The sequence below is a fragment of the Corvus kubaryi genome, unplaced genomic scaffold (genome assembly GCF_017639235.1).
Source record: "Corvus kubaryi isolate FWS band 111438036 unplaced genomic scaffold, C.kubaryi_AGA036_p1.0 37394, whole genome shotgun sequence".
In the NCBI taxonomy this organism is placed as follows: domain Eukaryota; kingdom Metazoa; phylum Chordata; class Aves; order Passeriformes; family Corvidae; genus Corvus; species Corvus kubaryi.
In genome coordinates this window covers 6,656,199-6,672,614 of record NW_024581133.1, presented here as the reverse complement: position 1 = coordinate 6,672,614, position 16,416 = coordinate 6,656,199, and the positions used below count along the sequence as shown (strand labels likewise).

General features: G+C 45.5%; 1 protein-coding gene across 1 annotated transcript in view; it reads right to left on the bottom strand.

The window, feature by feature from the left end:
* SLCO3A1 (solute carrier organic anion transporter family member 3A1) overlaps positions 1-16,357 on the bottom strand; it is a 137,382-nt gene extending 121,025 nt beyond the window's left edge. The window contains exon 1 of the mRNA XM_042039192.1: positions 15,970-16,357. Coding sequence (XP_041895126.1) covers positions 15,970-16,143 — 174 coding nt within the window. The 5' untranslated portion in view covers positions 16,144-16,357. The remainder of the gene's footprint in view (positions 1-15,969) is intronic.
* Between the last annotated feature and the right edge of the window lie 59 nt (positions 16,358-16,416).

Here is a 16,416-nt window from a genome sequence, read left to right as displayed (position 1 = left end):
GCATGCAGCAAGAGAAATAGCACATCACACTCCTAGTCAAGGCAAGGCACATATTTTTGGCAACCTCTTCTCTCAAGCAGAAAACTTTCCTGCCATCTCTTGTAGCCCACTGTGCATCTCCTTCCCACATTTCAGCAGTCACAGCATCCTGTGCCACTGGCCCTTGGCCAACACAAGGCACAAACCAAGGGTACCTGGACACCTTTTGCAGGGTTTCATAGCTGCGCCACAAACACAGCGATGCTCCAGGCTGTTGCACACAGCAAACAGAGCAAAGAGCACTCAGCATCCATGGAAGATTCCTGTTTGGTCAGAAGCTGATACATCAGTGAAAGCCACAGTTCGTTTCAAAATAGCTTAAACCAGAGAAAAGCCACATGCCTCTGAAAGGTGAACATGCATTTTCCACTACTCTGGTGAAACTGGGATCCACACTGACCGAACATGTTGCATAAAAACCTAACCTCTAACCCAGGCACTCAGTGCAGCAAATAGCAGCGCAGGCAGGGCTGTCAATACCTTCCTCATTTGCTTCCTACGGATCCTGCATGGGACACAATGGGCTGACTCTCTTTCCCAGCTCCCCCGAGGAAGGGAAGGCGCAGTGCCCCATTTAGAGCGGTGTGAACAAAAAGATCACCGGGGTGTTATTTGCAGCTACCCCCTCACGTTCATCATGGAAAGTGAGCCTGAGTCACCAAGAGCTCAAAGCAGACCCAGGTACAGAGCCAGGCCACACGGAACTGCCTAGCGAAACTTGAAAGGCTTTTTCTGTTGTGCTGAAACAGATGCACACCACAGCCAAAATCTAGATTTTTACCCTTTTAGAGTCCCAACCTACAGTGATATGATAATCACAACCACAGACTTGGTGTCCACACAAGCTTTCTGCCTCCAAGTCTGCTGTTTAATACTGACCTCACTATGTGAAGGCAGGTGGTATTTTAGTCCCTGACAAGGTATCTACATAACAACACCCAGTGCCAGAACCCATTTTTAGCACAAACTTTCCTTGAGCAGCACACTTACAATGAAGCCAGTGGATATTTGAATCCTTACTTATTTTTAAATGTTATGTCATTTTCACTGGCAGCCAAATAACACATCACAAACATGCAAAGAAGCACAAACCTCAACCCTCTAGCTGTATTTCTGCATGCTTTAAAAACTGTAGCACAGAACAGCGCTGCCAGCACATTTCTGACCTGGAGGATGAAGAATTCCATGTGGAGTAAGTGTGCAGCAGCAGGGGCTGGTGAGCAGGGGCAGCCAATCTCTCTGTCAAAGTAAACAGCCAAGGGAAAGCTACTGGAACATCTTTGACACATTCAGAGATGGATCTCATTTTTTTTCACGTGGCCAGCAAGTAGGTGTACGAAGCCAGATGAAGAGGAATTCAAAGTGTGTAATTTAAATGTAGGCTCCTACAGCACTCCTGGCCACATACAGAACTGGCAGCAAGATTCATACCTGGGTCTGGAACTCTGCAACCTGGTCACCATCATGCTGGGTTCCAGCTGAGAGGAGGAGATGAAATTCATACTGCTGGAAGACTCTTAACAGGAAAAAAACCGTTCCTATATACTATCACATGGACTATGTACTACCACTGGAGAGGCGCGATCCCAAGCTGTCACACTGCAACACCCTCCCTTCTCCACCTCCACAACTGAATGCAGGTTTGCTTGTTCATCTAATAAAACACTTCCGAACACAACACTTCCATGCCTGCAGAGAAGCGTTTTCTACTATAAACAGGGCACTTACCACGCAGAACCCACAATGCAAGCCTGACAAGGAAAGCTGTCATGCGAAGGGCTTCATGTTATTGTAATGTATGATCAAGAGCTGAACTCGGGGCTAAGGGCTGCACCCGAGTTATGCCACAGTGCAGATGAAGCAGCAAGGCCCGTAGAGCTGCTTGCAGAAGCATTCCCAGCTGTCAGGCATGAACCAGGGCAGAAATGACACAGGCAGGACACTCTGAGGCAGCATTAATAAAAGCTTTGAAGGAAGAGGAATTCAGTTTTCACGGTTGGAGGACAACGGTGATTGTATAAAGGCTATATACTGGGAGAGGAGCTTTTCTGACAAGTCCTACTACTTTTCTCCTCATCTGCTCTGCCTCTACTGATTTCTCCTGCTCTACTCTCTATCCAGCAGAAAGGATGCCTGGTTGCAGCAAATGGGAACTCGGCTTAGGGAGAAGTTGAGGCTTTTCTCATCAACCAGTACATCAAATGCTTTAATTTACTAAGCCTTGGGACACAGGAAACCATTTAAAAGGGAAACAACAAAACGGCCACATTGCACTGCCATTCCACAGCATTTTGTAACAACTCATAAAAGAAATACTGAATTACTGCAAACTTCTGCACGTGGAATTGGGGTCTCTCTAGCACCTAACTAGCAACACCCCAAGCTTGTCCCAGAGCCACATGTGCTGCTTGCTTATCCCCACCTCACACCCTGCAGCCCACACAAGCACTGTCCGTGTCATCCTGCTTACCTGCTAAGTAACACCCTCCTACAAAGCTGTTTACAAACGACTCATTTCTCCTTTCACGTTGTCTCTGTGCAGTGCCAAGGGTACAAACAGGAGCCATGTGCTGGCTGCTGCCAAACTTCCCACTAAAGGGAGAGGCAGGTTGGGAGGAGAGCAAGGAGGGCTATAGTATAAACAGACAAGCCAGGGCTTGAAGGTGACCTTACTGTAGAACAACCAGAGCCTGAAAATCTTTAATGAGCACATGCAAGGAAAACAGAAGTCCCCACCTCTTCTATTTACCTATCAGAGTCTGATGTGAGCAAAAGCACAATAGGAGAGGGGTTCCCATGTAAGACCACTGTGCCTACAGCAGGGAGGTACCGAATTCTGGGAGGAATCCATCACTCAGGCACTAGAGAGTGGGAATTGTTTTGCATTCACCATTCAACACAAAGCCAGAGACAGACACTAACTAATGGTTACTGCACCCAACATGAGTGCTCTTGCTTCTCTTTCTGTACTTTCCCAAACTGGGTTCTCTCAACCTCCACAGCCATTTCAAATCCCATGCTTTCATCTCCTTCCAGTTCTTCATTCACCCTTTGCAGACAGCTTCTACATGAAGTTACTTCTCTTTATATTCATTTTCTCCCTGGTTTCTGCCTCCCCAAGGTTTATTAGCCAGGCACACAACATTTAGGCTCTAATTTTGCCCTGCTTTAAAGGAAGCTAGACACCACTGAAGCAGTCTACTGCAGTCAGTAACAGAGAAGGGGAGTTTTCAAAAGCACTTTAGTGGCTTTGGAACAAGGGTCCCATTTTCAAAGAGACACTTAGAGTAAGTCACTTCTGTCAGCAACAGCATGGATCAGAAAACATCCTTGAAAATAACACCCTTAGGCTCTTTCAAAATCCATCACTTACCAAAGAGTAAGTAAAGCAACCCCAAGTAGTCTTTTCCACTGAAGCTTCCAAGAGCAAAGAGCTAAATGTTTCAGCCCTGAAATTTCAGGCAGGTGTGAAGGAAAGAGGGATAGCATTCAGCTGGCAACAAGGCTGCATCATAGGTAGGATCATCACAGGTAGGATAACACAAAATTACCACCCCATTACTTAATTTAGTTCAGCTGATTGTGATAACTGCTAGAGACCTGGTACAGGACCCTCTTTCATCTCAGTTACCATCACTGCAGCAGCTCAGTGCCCATCATCCTATACCACACGTTGACCATGGAACCTGACAATAACACAGCAAGTACATTTGCTGATTGAGAGAGAAAGCCCAAAGAAGGCCTGAAGATGTCCATGACAAAGCCAGGAAAAGAGCCCAAGCATGCCTGGTCTGCACCTTCACCACGGAATACAATTAGTAGTTGTTCCTCAGCCAACAAGCATTACTCCATGAGCTAAGCTGTCCTCTCCCAAGTCTGCCACATGTCACATTGTCCAAATGGGAATAAATCCAGATTCCTCTGGGCACAAATATTAGTCTTAACTCATGAAGGGAGTCAGTTTGGACATGACTCTGGAGCCAGCTGCAAAGTAAGAGCTTGGCTTGAAAACATTACCTACATGTGGCAGGACTGTTCCTCTGTTCCTGCTAAGATGCCACCACCAACAGAATCTGCCTTGCCAGTATCGGTTCAGAGGAATCAAGTTGCTGTTCCTCCATCATTTAATCTCTCACTTCCTTGAATAGTGGGTGCAAGGAGGAGGTCAGGAAAATACACAGTGACAGGACTCCCAGAAACACTCCATGAACCTCTTATTTTGTGATGCTGTCTGGATACCAAGAGTTCTGAGCACAATCAGGATGCTGAGAATCAAACTGCAAGTGTCTGAATCTATGCACTATGCACTACAGGGGGCAAATAAAGGAGAAACCAAAGGTCATTATAGTTTCATTTGCACTTCCAGTGTAGCAAAGTTCTGTGCACCTCTTAAAAATCCCATCCCTTGAAGCCTCGGTGTGATGCCTAACAGAAATCCATGAAAACTTGATCAAGTTCAACAGTAGCTTGAGTACAAGTGTTGGAGTAACCATACACACTCCATTCATGTCAAAAGGGCTAGTTAGCTAAACCAGAAGACCACACTTTGCCACAAGCCATTTGCAGAACATTTTTGTCCATTTTGGCCAACCACTCCCCCAAACTGTAATGCCAGCTCAGAGCAAGTAATTTTGAAGATGAGGATACAGAAGTATTGGTTTGGAAAAATTGTAGGAGAGCCTGGGAAAAAACTTCCATGCATGAGACCATAAAACCTTACACCAAATCCCAGAGAGAACTCTGGTAAACATCCAGGTTTACCTCCAAGTTGTTACCCTGCTAACCAATTGCTCACTGGATACCTGCCCACAGATACCAAAGATGAAGTCCATTAATGTGGGAGAATCTGGAAAACTTAGATAATGCCAAGGGACCCTGGGCACTGTTCAGGGATAGACTTCAAAAGTTTGCAATCTGAAAATACACAGAGCTGATTCTGGAGGCTGCATCCAGTATTTCCCAAGAGTCATTATATACGACTACAGTAATTCATTAGGGATCTGTTTTAATAAGGAGGCAAAATAAAAATTCTGGCAAAAAGCTTGTCCAGCATTGAATTAAGCTGATCAAATCAGTAAATGCCATCTCAAGTATGGCAGGCTACATCATAAGCCCCAAATGCTTCCCCCAAGAAACGGGAAGAAGAAATTTGAAACTTCTGCTTTCTTGCTAAGAAAGAGCAAGAACTGAGATTAAGTGCAACACAGTAGCCTTGATGCACCCTAATCCATGGAAAACACTGAACTTCTGCACAGGGCCAGTGTCTGAGAAAGCTTGTGCAGTTGTGCCAAATGACACAGCAAACCCACAAAACTGGGCCTCTAGCACATGGCTTGCTGGTGTGGCTTAACTTCAATAGCCATCAAATAACTCCCGAGCTGATTTTGGAATCCATTCATTCACACTGTGGTTTGTCAATGCAGAAGCGGCCTCAATTAAGCAAATTAACTCATGGAAGTGAACAGTTTATCTAGCTCCATGGAATACTTGAATACTTTCAGCCTTTGCTCTCAAGCTCTCTGAAGCCATAGGTTTGAATCCCGAAGACTTTGGGAAAGCTCTTCGGTAACACCAAGCAGCTCCCTTGAGTTACAATTCTTTAATAGCATCAAATACACAGACTATAGAAAGAGAACTATCAAAAACCAAAACCCAACCTAGACTAGCATCATAGCACTGTGACCCAAGGGCTCAAGCAGCCATGTGGTTTTGATATCACATTTTGATATCAAAAACACAAACTTGGGGTCAAAGCACCCCTCTTTGGGCCAAGGCTGGAGAAAACAGGTTCCTGCAGGAACACAGCTGAGCTCAGTGGGCAGTCCTTGCAATGAGCACCTTGGATGAGACCATTTGGGATCACCCAAACAGCCATCACCACCCTTCACAAACAAGCACCCCTAGACAAGGCATCCCTTCAGCCGAAGCTCCTGTCCCTCAGCCAGCAGCTGCACTGACTTCAGACAGAAGGACCTGCATTATAACGAGCCATAGGCAGCAGGAAACAAAGTGTGCATCTCATGCAGAGGCTGAAAGGCCCATTGTAATTAACTGTTCTCAGCCCTGTACACTGGACAAGACAAAAACAAAATCCCCAGTTTTCCTTTGCTGGTAAGCCCTAAAAACACTGCCCACTATTTCTCATAAAGGGCCCATACGTCCAGGACTTTCTCTATCACAAACTAGAGCACTTGGCGCAGGCTATGGGAAGGTTAATTCCCACAAAAATCACATTTTACAGACAATGCCTGCAGGACAGAAAGAACACCACCATGTTTTAGTCACACAGACACGCTTCTCCTTGGGCTGAACCCCGCTGCCCAGTGGGGCACCACAAAAACCAGTGACTGATCAGCTGCAGAAAGGACCCAAGCACAGGGGAAATTATTTACCCAACAGCAGCCAACATTCCTGCAAAGAGCGTGTCAGTGCTCAAACATGATTAATGGTTTACTTTAGCTCATGGTGAGGGTGGATGCTCTCCCAGCAGAGCACAGTGAGGATGTGATAGACGTACTCCCAGAGAGCCTAGGGGAAAAAAAAGGGGTAGGATGGGGGTAAGATGGGTATTTTGATTGTTGGCTTTGTTTTAAACATCAAAACCTATTTTAATTTGCAATAAAAATTAATTTTCCCAGATCAAGTCTGTTTTATCCCTGACAGTAATTGCTTTATCTCAACCCACAAGATTTTTCATCTCATTTTCTGCCCCCACTGTGTTGAGGAGGGAGTGGGAGAGAAGCTGGGTGGGCATCTGGTTGCAGACCAAGGTTAACACACCACAACATCTCACCAAGCAAGGTGGATACCCTTTAACAAGAAAAGAGTTAAAGCCTGAAGAATAAATTGGAGAAAACAGCTTTCCTAAATCACAACAATTACAGCTCTTCCTGCAGCTCAGGGTGATGATGAGAAGCAAGCTGTAGGACTGAGAAACTGAAAGTCTTAACTCAAATTTTTCTCTTTAAAAATCAAAACTTAGTTATAAATTGTTATTTTTCTGTTGTTTCCAAATTACTGGGTAAGAAAGGATCCATCCCTAACTTGGCACCTCAATGCATCCATCATACAACACTCAGACCATGCCAGGATGAGAAGTAAGCATGTTTCCAGCAGATTAAACTCATTAGCAGGGCACAAGAAGCAGCAGGACACCACTGGGGGCATTCCCCCTTCATGTTTTTCAAAGTCATCTTCTTTCAGTCAGTATTTCAGCTTCTCTCTTGGAAAGTTTTAAATGCTTGCCCTCTTCTCTCTTGGCATTTCTCAGTGTAGACAGCACACGTGTTCATACAGGTCTGGTATTTTTCAGAGGTACAGGGGCTTGCCCTGCTACTGTCCCAAGCAAGGCACATGCCAGTCCTCCAGCAGCCTTTCAGAGATTCCTTTCAAGCCAAAGCGTGAGGTTTAGTCCACATTCCAGCACCAAAACAATCCCAAACATAATCTCTGGCCTCCTGCTAATGATGTGCCAAACTATGCTTGCATGAAGCTGAGAAGTGGAAAGGAGTAGCAACTATTTCATATCCTCCTTTTAGAAATGAAAAACAAGAACTCCAGACAGTCTTTCTGCAGCCCTTCCTGGTAAAGTTCTACCAGAGAAAACAAATACCATTCATTGTTTAACAGGACAGGTTGCAAAACTATTACGTTATGTTTTTTTCTCACTCCCTGTTATTCCTTTGGAGAATTAAAGGGATGAGGTAAATCTGAAACTACAGAAAACTCAGAACTCTGTCCTGCTATGGCAAACAGGCCCACCACTGCTATCCTCTGGCCATGCTGTGTCTGAACATGGGTGCTCCCTGCCAGCTGAAAGCATGAAAAGCTCCATCTAATACATGTTCCAAGAAGACTCCAGGAAAAATACTTACTTTTCACCTTAAACATAAGTTCACAGAGTAATTCCTCTGTTTTAGGAACGCAGAGGGCACCACTACCTGTCACCCCCCACTGTAAAGCAATTCCATACTGTTTCATGCAATTTTCCAGGTATTAAAATGTTAGCTATCACCCTAAAATACATGTATACAACATTCATTTTAAGGCTGTTTCTTCTATATTGACCCAAACCAAATCCTGATTTCAATTCAGCCAAAAGTCTTTCAGTGGGGGACAAGGAAAAAGAAAGTATACCACAAATATACCACTACTTATCTTTCAAAATGAAAAGCGAAACATTTCTGAAAGGTTTCTGTATTCTTCCACACCCACACTACACATCTCTTCTCAACAATCTAGCTTTCTTTCAGTTTCCTTACAGCAGTTTGTAGTTGCCTTTCAAAGAAAATCAAAAACAACTGAAGAAGATGTTGGATCCAGATGCAAACATCAAAGCACCAAAAAACAAAACTGCCATAGTTGCTTCAGAAACTGGGTGAGTCATGAAGACCTCAATACAATTGAATTATCCAGGTTCTGTCAAAAACTTCACTGTCATTTAATAGATCACCATAAAACTTTTAAGTCTTTTTTCACTTTCAGTAAACTAAGGCATTATGAATTATACAGGTGAACAGCATGGTGTTTTAAAAGGACACTTAAATATTAAAAATAAGACTATTCCAGCAATCCTTGCCCAGGAAACAGATGTAGCATGGAATAACAACTCCTGTGCTCCCACACCGGCCCTCACAGCCACTTATCTAAGAGCCACGGTGCCTGCAAGCATGTAGAAATCATCCAAGTGATAGCTGCAGACACCAAGATGGTGTTAAAATACACAGGGAAATCAGCTGCCTGCTTGGTGAGGAGAAAGGCTACTATGAAGGGAGAGGCAACAGAGGGGAAAAGCAAAAACCAAAGCAAATTCCTTTTCTTCTTGAAAATAACGATGATAAACATTCAAGCAAAACAGAAATAAATATTCTGCTTTTACACCGCAGTCACCTAAAATAAATTACTGTGTTCAGACACTGCTGCAACAGAAGCTCAGTAAAAGATCTTCAACTTCAGTAACAGTGGGCACTGTGCAAAAGCAGGTGGGGGCTGCCTGCCTCTCTTCAGCAAGGAATACTCAGGTGGCAAAATGCTGAAGCACATCAAACCAAGAATAAGGCTGGAAAAAAAAAAAAGTTGCTAACTGGAGAACTTAGAAAATCTGATTTTAGTTCTGAGGCATTTTCTAGATTTGCTAAATCCAAACCTGTGCTCCAAGTCGTCACCTCTGTATGATTACAACTGCATCCCTCTTTAACATCTGGGAAAAAGGAACATTCCTCTTCCCCATCCTCTCCAACAGAAACAGCTTGGATGCAGGGACCATCTCTCTGAACACTACAGAATGCTTCCCATAACAGGGCAGAGCCCTCCCAGCACTGATGGGAGAAGTGACAGACACTCCAGAAGCTCCCTGAACAGCCTGCAATCACTATTGATCCTACTGACAGCGTATGGAGCAGGGCAGTGTAAAATCTCTACTCAGTGGAGCAAGCACTGCCATTTGCGTTGCACTGCCTACCTACAGACAGAGAGTCTAGTGGTTGTTCCAAGGTGACCTGGAGATGGGACTCTTGGGGTTCTAGTCCTGGTTTTGCTGCAGAGCTATAATGAAGCCTTGTAAATCAAAATCAGTGGCCCATTTTCCTGTGCAATAGGAAAAATTAAGTCTTCCAAACTTCAGTGGAGCACTTAAAGGAGTTACTACACAAAGTACTATCACATTTATTTAAACTTCTTTGGATGATGCTTAAAATACAACACTTGTAGTTTCATCTGGTGTTGATCAGAAGAAGAAGCTACACTAATTCATCCAAGCTGCAATCTCACCCACTAAATAGTTTGCCATTGTTTGATCTTCCCGTGAAGGAATAGCTGGAGACCAAGGAATCTACAATTAAGGATTACTATACACAGAGGACAAATTCTTCTTGATGAATTGCAGAATAACCCTTCTGAAGCAATAAATTTACACTCCTGTAGCAGGACAGAAGTTGGCTTTTGGTCCTTTACAATATCCTGAAAGTAAGGGAAAAGAAAGCCCATGCAAACCTGATACACACCCCTTTCTGGGAAACAGGGAGTATCTGCTCTGCCTTGCAGAGGAGGGGAGGGATCACAGTTCCACTGAGCTCTCTCTGGGACAGGGGCTACAGGACCACTAGAAGAGTCACACTGCATGAAGGTCGTAAGCAAGAATGGCACAGCCCTTCCGACCAACGCATTCTCTGCTCTAATTCAAGATCCCTTTAAACCTCAGCTGCAGGAATACTGTAGGCCATTAAACCCCAGAGAGTCTGTCACACAGGCACCCTGCAAGTGCTAGAGGGATTCTGGAAGCGAAGGCTGGCCAGAAGAAATGAGATATAGGTTTTACGATGGACCATAACATTTCTAACAGTCTGTTTTGTCTTTCAGGGCTTACAACACAGAGAAATGGAAGAACTGCCAAGTTTTCTGCTAAAAAACAATACAAACACTAAAATCAATTAGTCCACATTTAGACACCAAATGCATTTTGCCTTTAAATGCCTTTAACCAAGAAGACATCAGATTTTAAGTTGCAAATTGCACATAATACATAATGTAAGAGATAAGCATGTTATCTCTGTACTGTTTCATCTATTAATCGCAGATAAAAAAACCCCCATCTCCTAATCAACGTATAAATGCCAGTTACAAGTTTTCTTGGTACTCAAATATGCAACCTACACTGGATTGGAATTTGTTCCTGTAACTTAAATAAAGTTTTTATGTTAATGTGTCCATGTCACACTCCTGATGCATACCCCACAGGAGTCTGAAAGCATCAGAGCCCAGAGCTGGATCTGGTTTCTGCTCCACTCTGCAGTCAAGACCCAAGGAAAAAAAAAAAAAATATATATATATAAATAAAAAGGCTTCTTAGAGAAGAAATATGAATGTAGTCAAAAGAGCTAGTTTAGAATAACTTTCTGTGCAACTCAGCTGCAGAACAGACAATATTCTCTAATGGGAAAGGCATACTAGAAACAACTTTCCAGAAATAACATTGCCAGCAAAGATATATTAAGGGAAAATGAACGGTAAGCAATAACCAGCCAATGCTTGGCAATATTCATCCCCACTAAAATGTTTATTTTCACTCCATGGGTTTTTTTACCCCTTAACTACCCCAGTGACAAATAAATTATGAACATTACAGCTAATTTATTACTCAGCACTGCTGAGGATGGAGAGAAAAAAAAGACAGCAGTATTTTAAAGCTGATTCGTATTCTAGGAAAACAAATACTTTATTAAAAACAATAATAAATTAAAAAGGAAAAACTCCTCTTGTAGTTACGTCTGCCCATCCCTAAGCCATTCAGGCTCTGCTGCTGTCAACCAATCAAAAGCTTTATCAATAGCTTCAGAAACAGAACCAAGCCTTAATCTCTGCCTCAGCTTCCCTACCTGTGACATTTCTCCACCCAGTCCATTCAGACTGCAAATACTCAGAGGGAAATTCTACTGTAAAGCACCAAGCCCAATAGAAAGCACTGCAGTATTCCCAAAAACTGACTTTAATGACATCCTCCATGCAGATCTTGCCAGATTTCAAGGAGGGTTTGACCAGGTACGTACCACAGAACACAGTATTGTATTTGTTACGTTTAACATGGGAGGGGAAGGGGCTGAGCACCAAAACAGCTTAAAAAATCCAAGAGCCAAATTCTACTGTTAACCCCTCGCTTCCCAGGTGTTCTACCACACAGGGCCCCTATTTCTGTTTGTTCCACCAGGAACCCTTTGGTGGATCAACTTCTGTATTTACCCTTGATACTTATCTTCTTCCTGAAGATGGAATTTCAAGATTTTCATTGATATCCCAAACCCCAGAAGCAATAAAACCACACAGACGGAGCCTGTCTCAGAGACCACATACACACACACACACTCTCACCTGGAGTCACACAGCACTAATTTTACTGCAGACATTTAGTTAAGAGAGTTTTTACAGGCTGCAGTCAAACACTGCTACACGGGCAAAGCTCTCCCCGGGAAGTTAAGCACGGCTCAAAAGTTTTCATTCAGCAAAACAAGAAACAATTTGGCATTTATTCCCACGCAAACACCAATGTACCCTCCTTGGGAGGGACCAATTATTTTCCTTTCCATCCCATGCTCAGGCCAGTCATCCTCTATCACTTGATAAAACACATGAATAGCTGCATTCAAAGCTGTAGCAAACAGAGACAGCTCAGTAAAGCTCTGTAAAAACAGCTCCCCAGAGCACACCACAGAACTGGTTCCCAACGCGCTTCCCATATGCACGCCCTTTATCTAAAGAAGCCCATGACTTTGGCAGATGTTGCATGCTTGCAACTAGGTCAGTTTGAACCAGAGTGAGTCGAGGCTAAAGGCTAGGGAGAGAAATTAAACTGCGCTCCTGCTCCACAAACTGTGGCTGTCAAACTGAGAGCTCTTTGCCTTCTGCTCAAGCAATGATTTCACCACTGGCTAGGCAAAAGATTTGACTGGCAGGGTGATGAAATGCCTCAGTGATAAACTGTCAGGAGCACTTGGAACGTTATCACCGGTAAAAATATTCCAAAATATAGTGCACAGAATAGGAATTCATGGGGAGGGAGGTGGACAGGCAGGAAAGTGTTGCCAAGGTATGTGAATCAGCCTTATCGAAATCCTCATCGCTGCACGGCTGGCACGACTGATCCCACTGCTGTATCCATCCGAAAGGCACGAGGCTTCAGCTGGAGAACGGAGGCTCCAGCCCTTCCCTCCTGGTGCCATCTGCACCAGTCACCCTCAGCTCTTTAATCCACTGCCCAGCGCTGCAGGAGAGCAACCGCGGGTGGAAATCAGCTGGGCTTTTAAAAGTTGCTGCGAAAATCCTGACTAACTTCTGCAGCAGGAATCCCTGCAGACTACAAGCAGCATTTTCCCCACTGCCACTGCAGTTGCTGGGAAATTCAAGTTTCCAAAAGCACGCAGGAGTAATTAGATGAAGCCAAATAAATGCATACACAAAACCTTACACGAATATGCAAATAATAGGGTGTATTCAGCAGCCCCAGAAACCAAAGAAGCAGCGCAGGCTTGTATTTGCATAAACTATGCAGGATATGGCACCAAGTAATTTTGGAACATGTGCATTTTGCAAACAGCAAGCATAATAATAGACAAATATTTTGGAACGTGACATTGATCAAATACTCCCTAAAACTTCACATGAAGAACCTCAGAGACACTGCACTATTTAAACACAGACATCTACTACTGGCATCCTGGGGTATTTTCACTGCTGAGTTCTGTGGGAAAAGAATTGGACTTTATATAGATTTTTATCAGCATTTATTATTTATAAAGCCCTGTTGGCAAGCACAATGTTTTATGAACAAATAAAAGTGACTGATCCTTGCTTAAAAACCACATAATGAATGAATGTATACTTTGTACATATATTCAAGCGGGTGCTGCTAGTCGATTGTACAGTGAACATGGAAAAGGGGAGGTTTTTTACATCTCTAAAAAGAAATAACAATAGCCACTTCTAAATGTACTGACATGAAAGCCAAGCTCAATCCAAACTGAGCTCTTCAATCACTCCTGAGAAGCCAAGCCCCTGGCTTGTCTTCTTAACAAGCTCAGTTTCTGCCCTCATGGTCTCCCTGTGCAGAACAAGACAGACAAAATCTGAGGAAACCAACTTGTCACCGTATAAGGCAAAAAAGGGTTTCTTTTTCTGAATTACAAATAACTAGGGAAAGTCACACATGTGGCTAAGGAAAGCAGAAGTATGAATACAGAACTCCCTCACTGCCGACAGGCTAAAATTAGTAGTTTATTCAACTGCCCAGAACTACACACTGTGCCTGTCCTACGCAGCATCTCCCTACTTGTCTGTCTTTCTGTTTGCTCTCTGCTTTGTCTCGCCTGCTAATTTGTCCCTCGGGGAGCAGCCCAGCAGCCACTGCCGAGCCCCGCTCATCCCAGGGGCCTGAGCAAATTACACCTGGGAAACTCTGCAGTGCCTCCACTGATTCCACCCCATGACAGCACCTGAGAGCAGCACTTGGCCCCATGGGACACTCAGTCTGCAAAAACGATTAAATCCTCCATGCTTTCCACCAAGCATCTTTGCTGCTCCTGCTCTCACTCCCCTGCAGCACCTGTAAGCACAGTGCTGGGCAGATTCGCTTTAAGCACAGATTCACCCTGCAATGACAATTCCACATTTGTATCTGTTCATTGTACGAAGAGCTGTATGGTATTTGTAATGACTGCAGATAAATTATACAGGGAACAGAGGAACACTTGCCCAGTGCAGCTGGGCCACTGCTTATGCATGCTAGGGATTGTTTTGAGCTTAGTTTGCTTTTTTTCTTTCCCCCCACTTGCCCAGTTGTCTGTTACTGCCTGTGGATCCGGCTGGCCATAGGGCACACCGTCATGCTGCTCAGGATACAGACCTGGAGAAGGGCAGAGAGTAGAGACAGCGGCACCTCAGTTGAGCTCACCCCTTGGAGGAGAGAGGACTCTGGGAATCGCAGTGCTCATTTCCAGACGGTGGGGCTGGGGTGCATGAAACACTCTAAAGCAGCAGCAACGCTACTCCGGTACAAAGCATGCCCCAGGAGTTGGGGAAAACAGGAAAATAAATGCTAAACTGGTGAGGAGTGAGCAATGCAAAGGAGTTTGAGGGAAATGCCACACTAGGGACTATTGCTGCTGATCCTACGCTCAAACACCCCAGCGCAGCGTGCTGATACACAGTCCTCTAGCAGATCCATACATTCCTGGCACACCGGTGCCCACTGGGTGACATCACCCGTGGGCTCTTCCTTGGCTATTACTTTGAGGAAGGATTATCCCACACTCGTTCACACTGACAGCTCATTTTGCAAGTAGCTCATCGGAAACAATATATTTACTTACTAAGGTGTTACTCACATAAAACAGGCATGCTCCTGTCAGGCTCCTACAATTAAGTTATATCTCCATATACTCACCTAGAGTATAGAACTGCTGAATTTATCTCATCAGATGTGATGCAGTTTCCTTTGGAATTACAAGTATGTCTCAAACTAAACTTATGTTTTATTATATGGAGATGAATTCTAATTTCCATTTCATATTAACCGAGACTATTAACCATGGGTAGTTTAGTCACATACCTTGAAAAATTACAGATCACGTTCAGTACAAATTTGCATAAGTAGTTTGAGCATGTGAGAGAAGCAATGCTAAATACTGAATACAAGTACCAAATGCAGAGTTCTTACATTTACTGTAGAATATATTACGGGTATGGCCTCAAAAAGCCTCAGAGATTATGAATACATTTCTTTTCCATGGAAACTATAATTCTCAAATCCAGCAAGCTATTTTGAGAAATTTAAATCAACTATACACTTACATCTGCTGGAAGCAGAACATTTCCACAGGCTGTACACTTCAAGGCACAAGCACAGCCGTATGGACATCTTCCCAACTCTTCTACTACACTTCTGCCTCTGACACCCATCTCACCATGCAGATTTAGTGCTAAAGTCTTATTTGGATTGTTCTGTACCCAACACCGGGACTTTCGGAGCTGCTGCGCTTTGCACCGCTGCATCACTTAAGAGGATGAGGAAAACCGGTAACGCGGGAGGCACGAAGTAAATGCCCCACTAGATTCAGCCGGTATTTATTCAGTGTGAAGTGGAAAGGCTGGCGCTGGAGCCGAGTGCCCGGCCAGCCGCGGACCCGCGCTGGGCACGGCCGCGCTCCGGGCGCTCGGGAGTCCCGCGGACCGGCCGCACAAGTTGGGAGGCAGCGGGTGGGTGACCCCTCGGCACTGCTGAGTCATTTCAGCCGCCGAACGCCGGGCTGCCGTGACCCCCCCGGCCTGGGGGGCTGCCCGCAGAGCCGCCCCGGCGCCGGGGAAACTTCCCCTGCGCTCCGCCGCGCATCCCCTCCCGCGGCTCAGCCCCGCCGGCGCGGGGGAGTACCGGCCGGCCGCACTCACCAGGTACGCTCCCACCGTGCCCTGGGCCAGCATCAGGGCGCACTCGGACACCAGGAAGAGCTGGATGCTGGAGAAGCAGGAGACCTTCCTCCGCCGCCTGCGCTGTCGCGGCGCGCCGGCCCCCGGGAGCTCGCTGCCGCCGCCGCCGCCCGCCGAGCCCTGCTTCCCGGGCATCCTCCCGGGCACCGCCGCTCCGCCGCCGCGGGATGGCGGGCCCCGCGGCTGCTCCGCGCCTTCCTCCTCCTCCGCCGCCTCCTCCTCCTCGGGGTGCCAATCACAGCGGCAACCCGCGGCTGCCTCTCCGCCCGCGGGCTGCTGCCATGACCAGCTCGCCACCGCCTCCGCCGCCGCCTTCTCGCTTCTCCCCTCCCCTCGCCCGGCCGCGCTCCCTCTCTCCGCCGGCTCCGCGCAGGCCGAATCCGCGTCCCCGCCGGCGAGGGGCGGGGA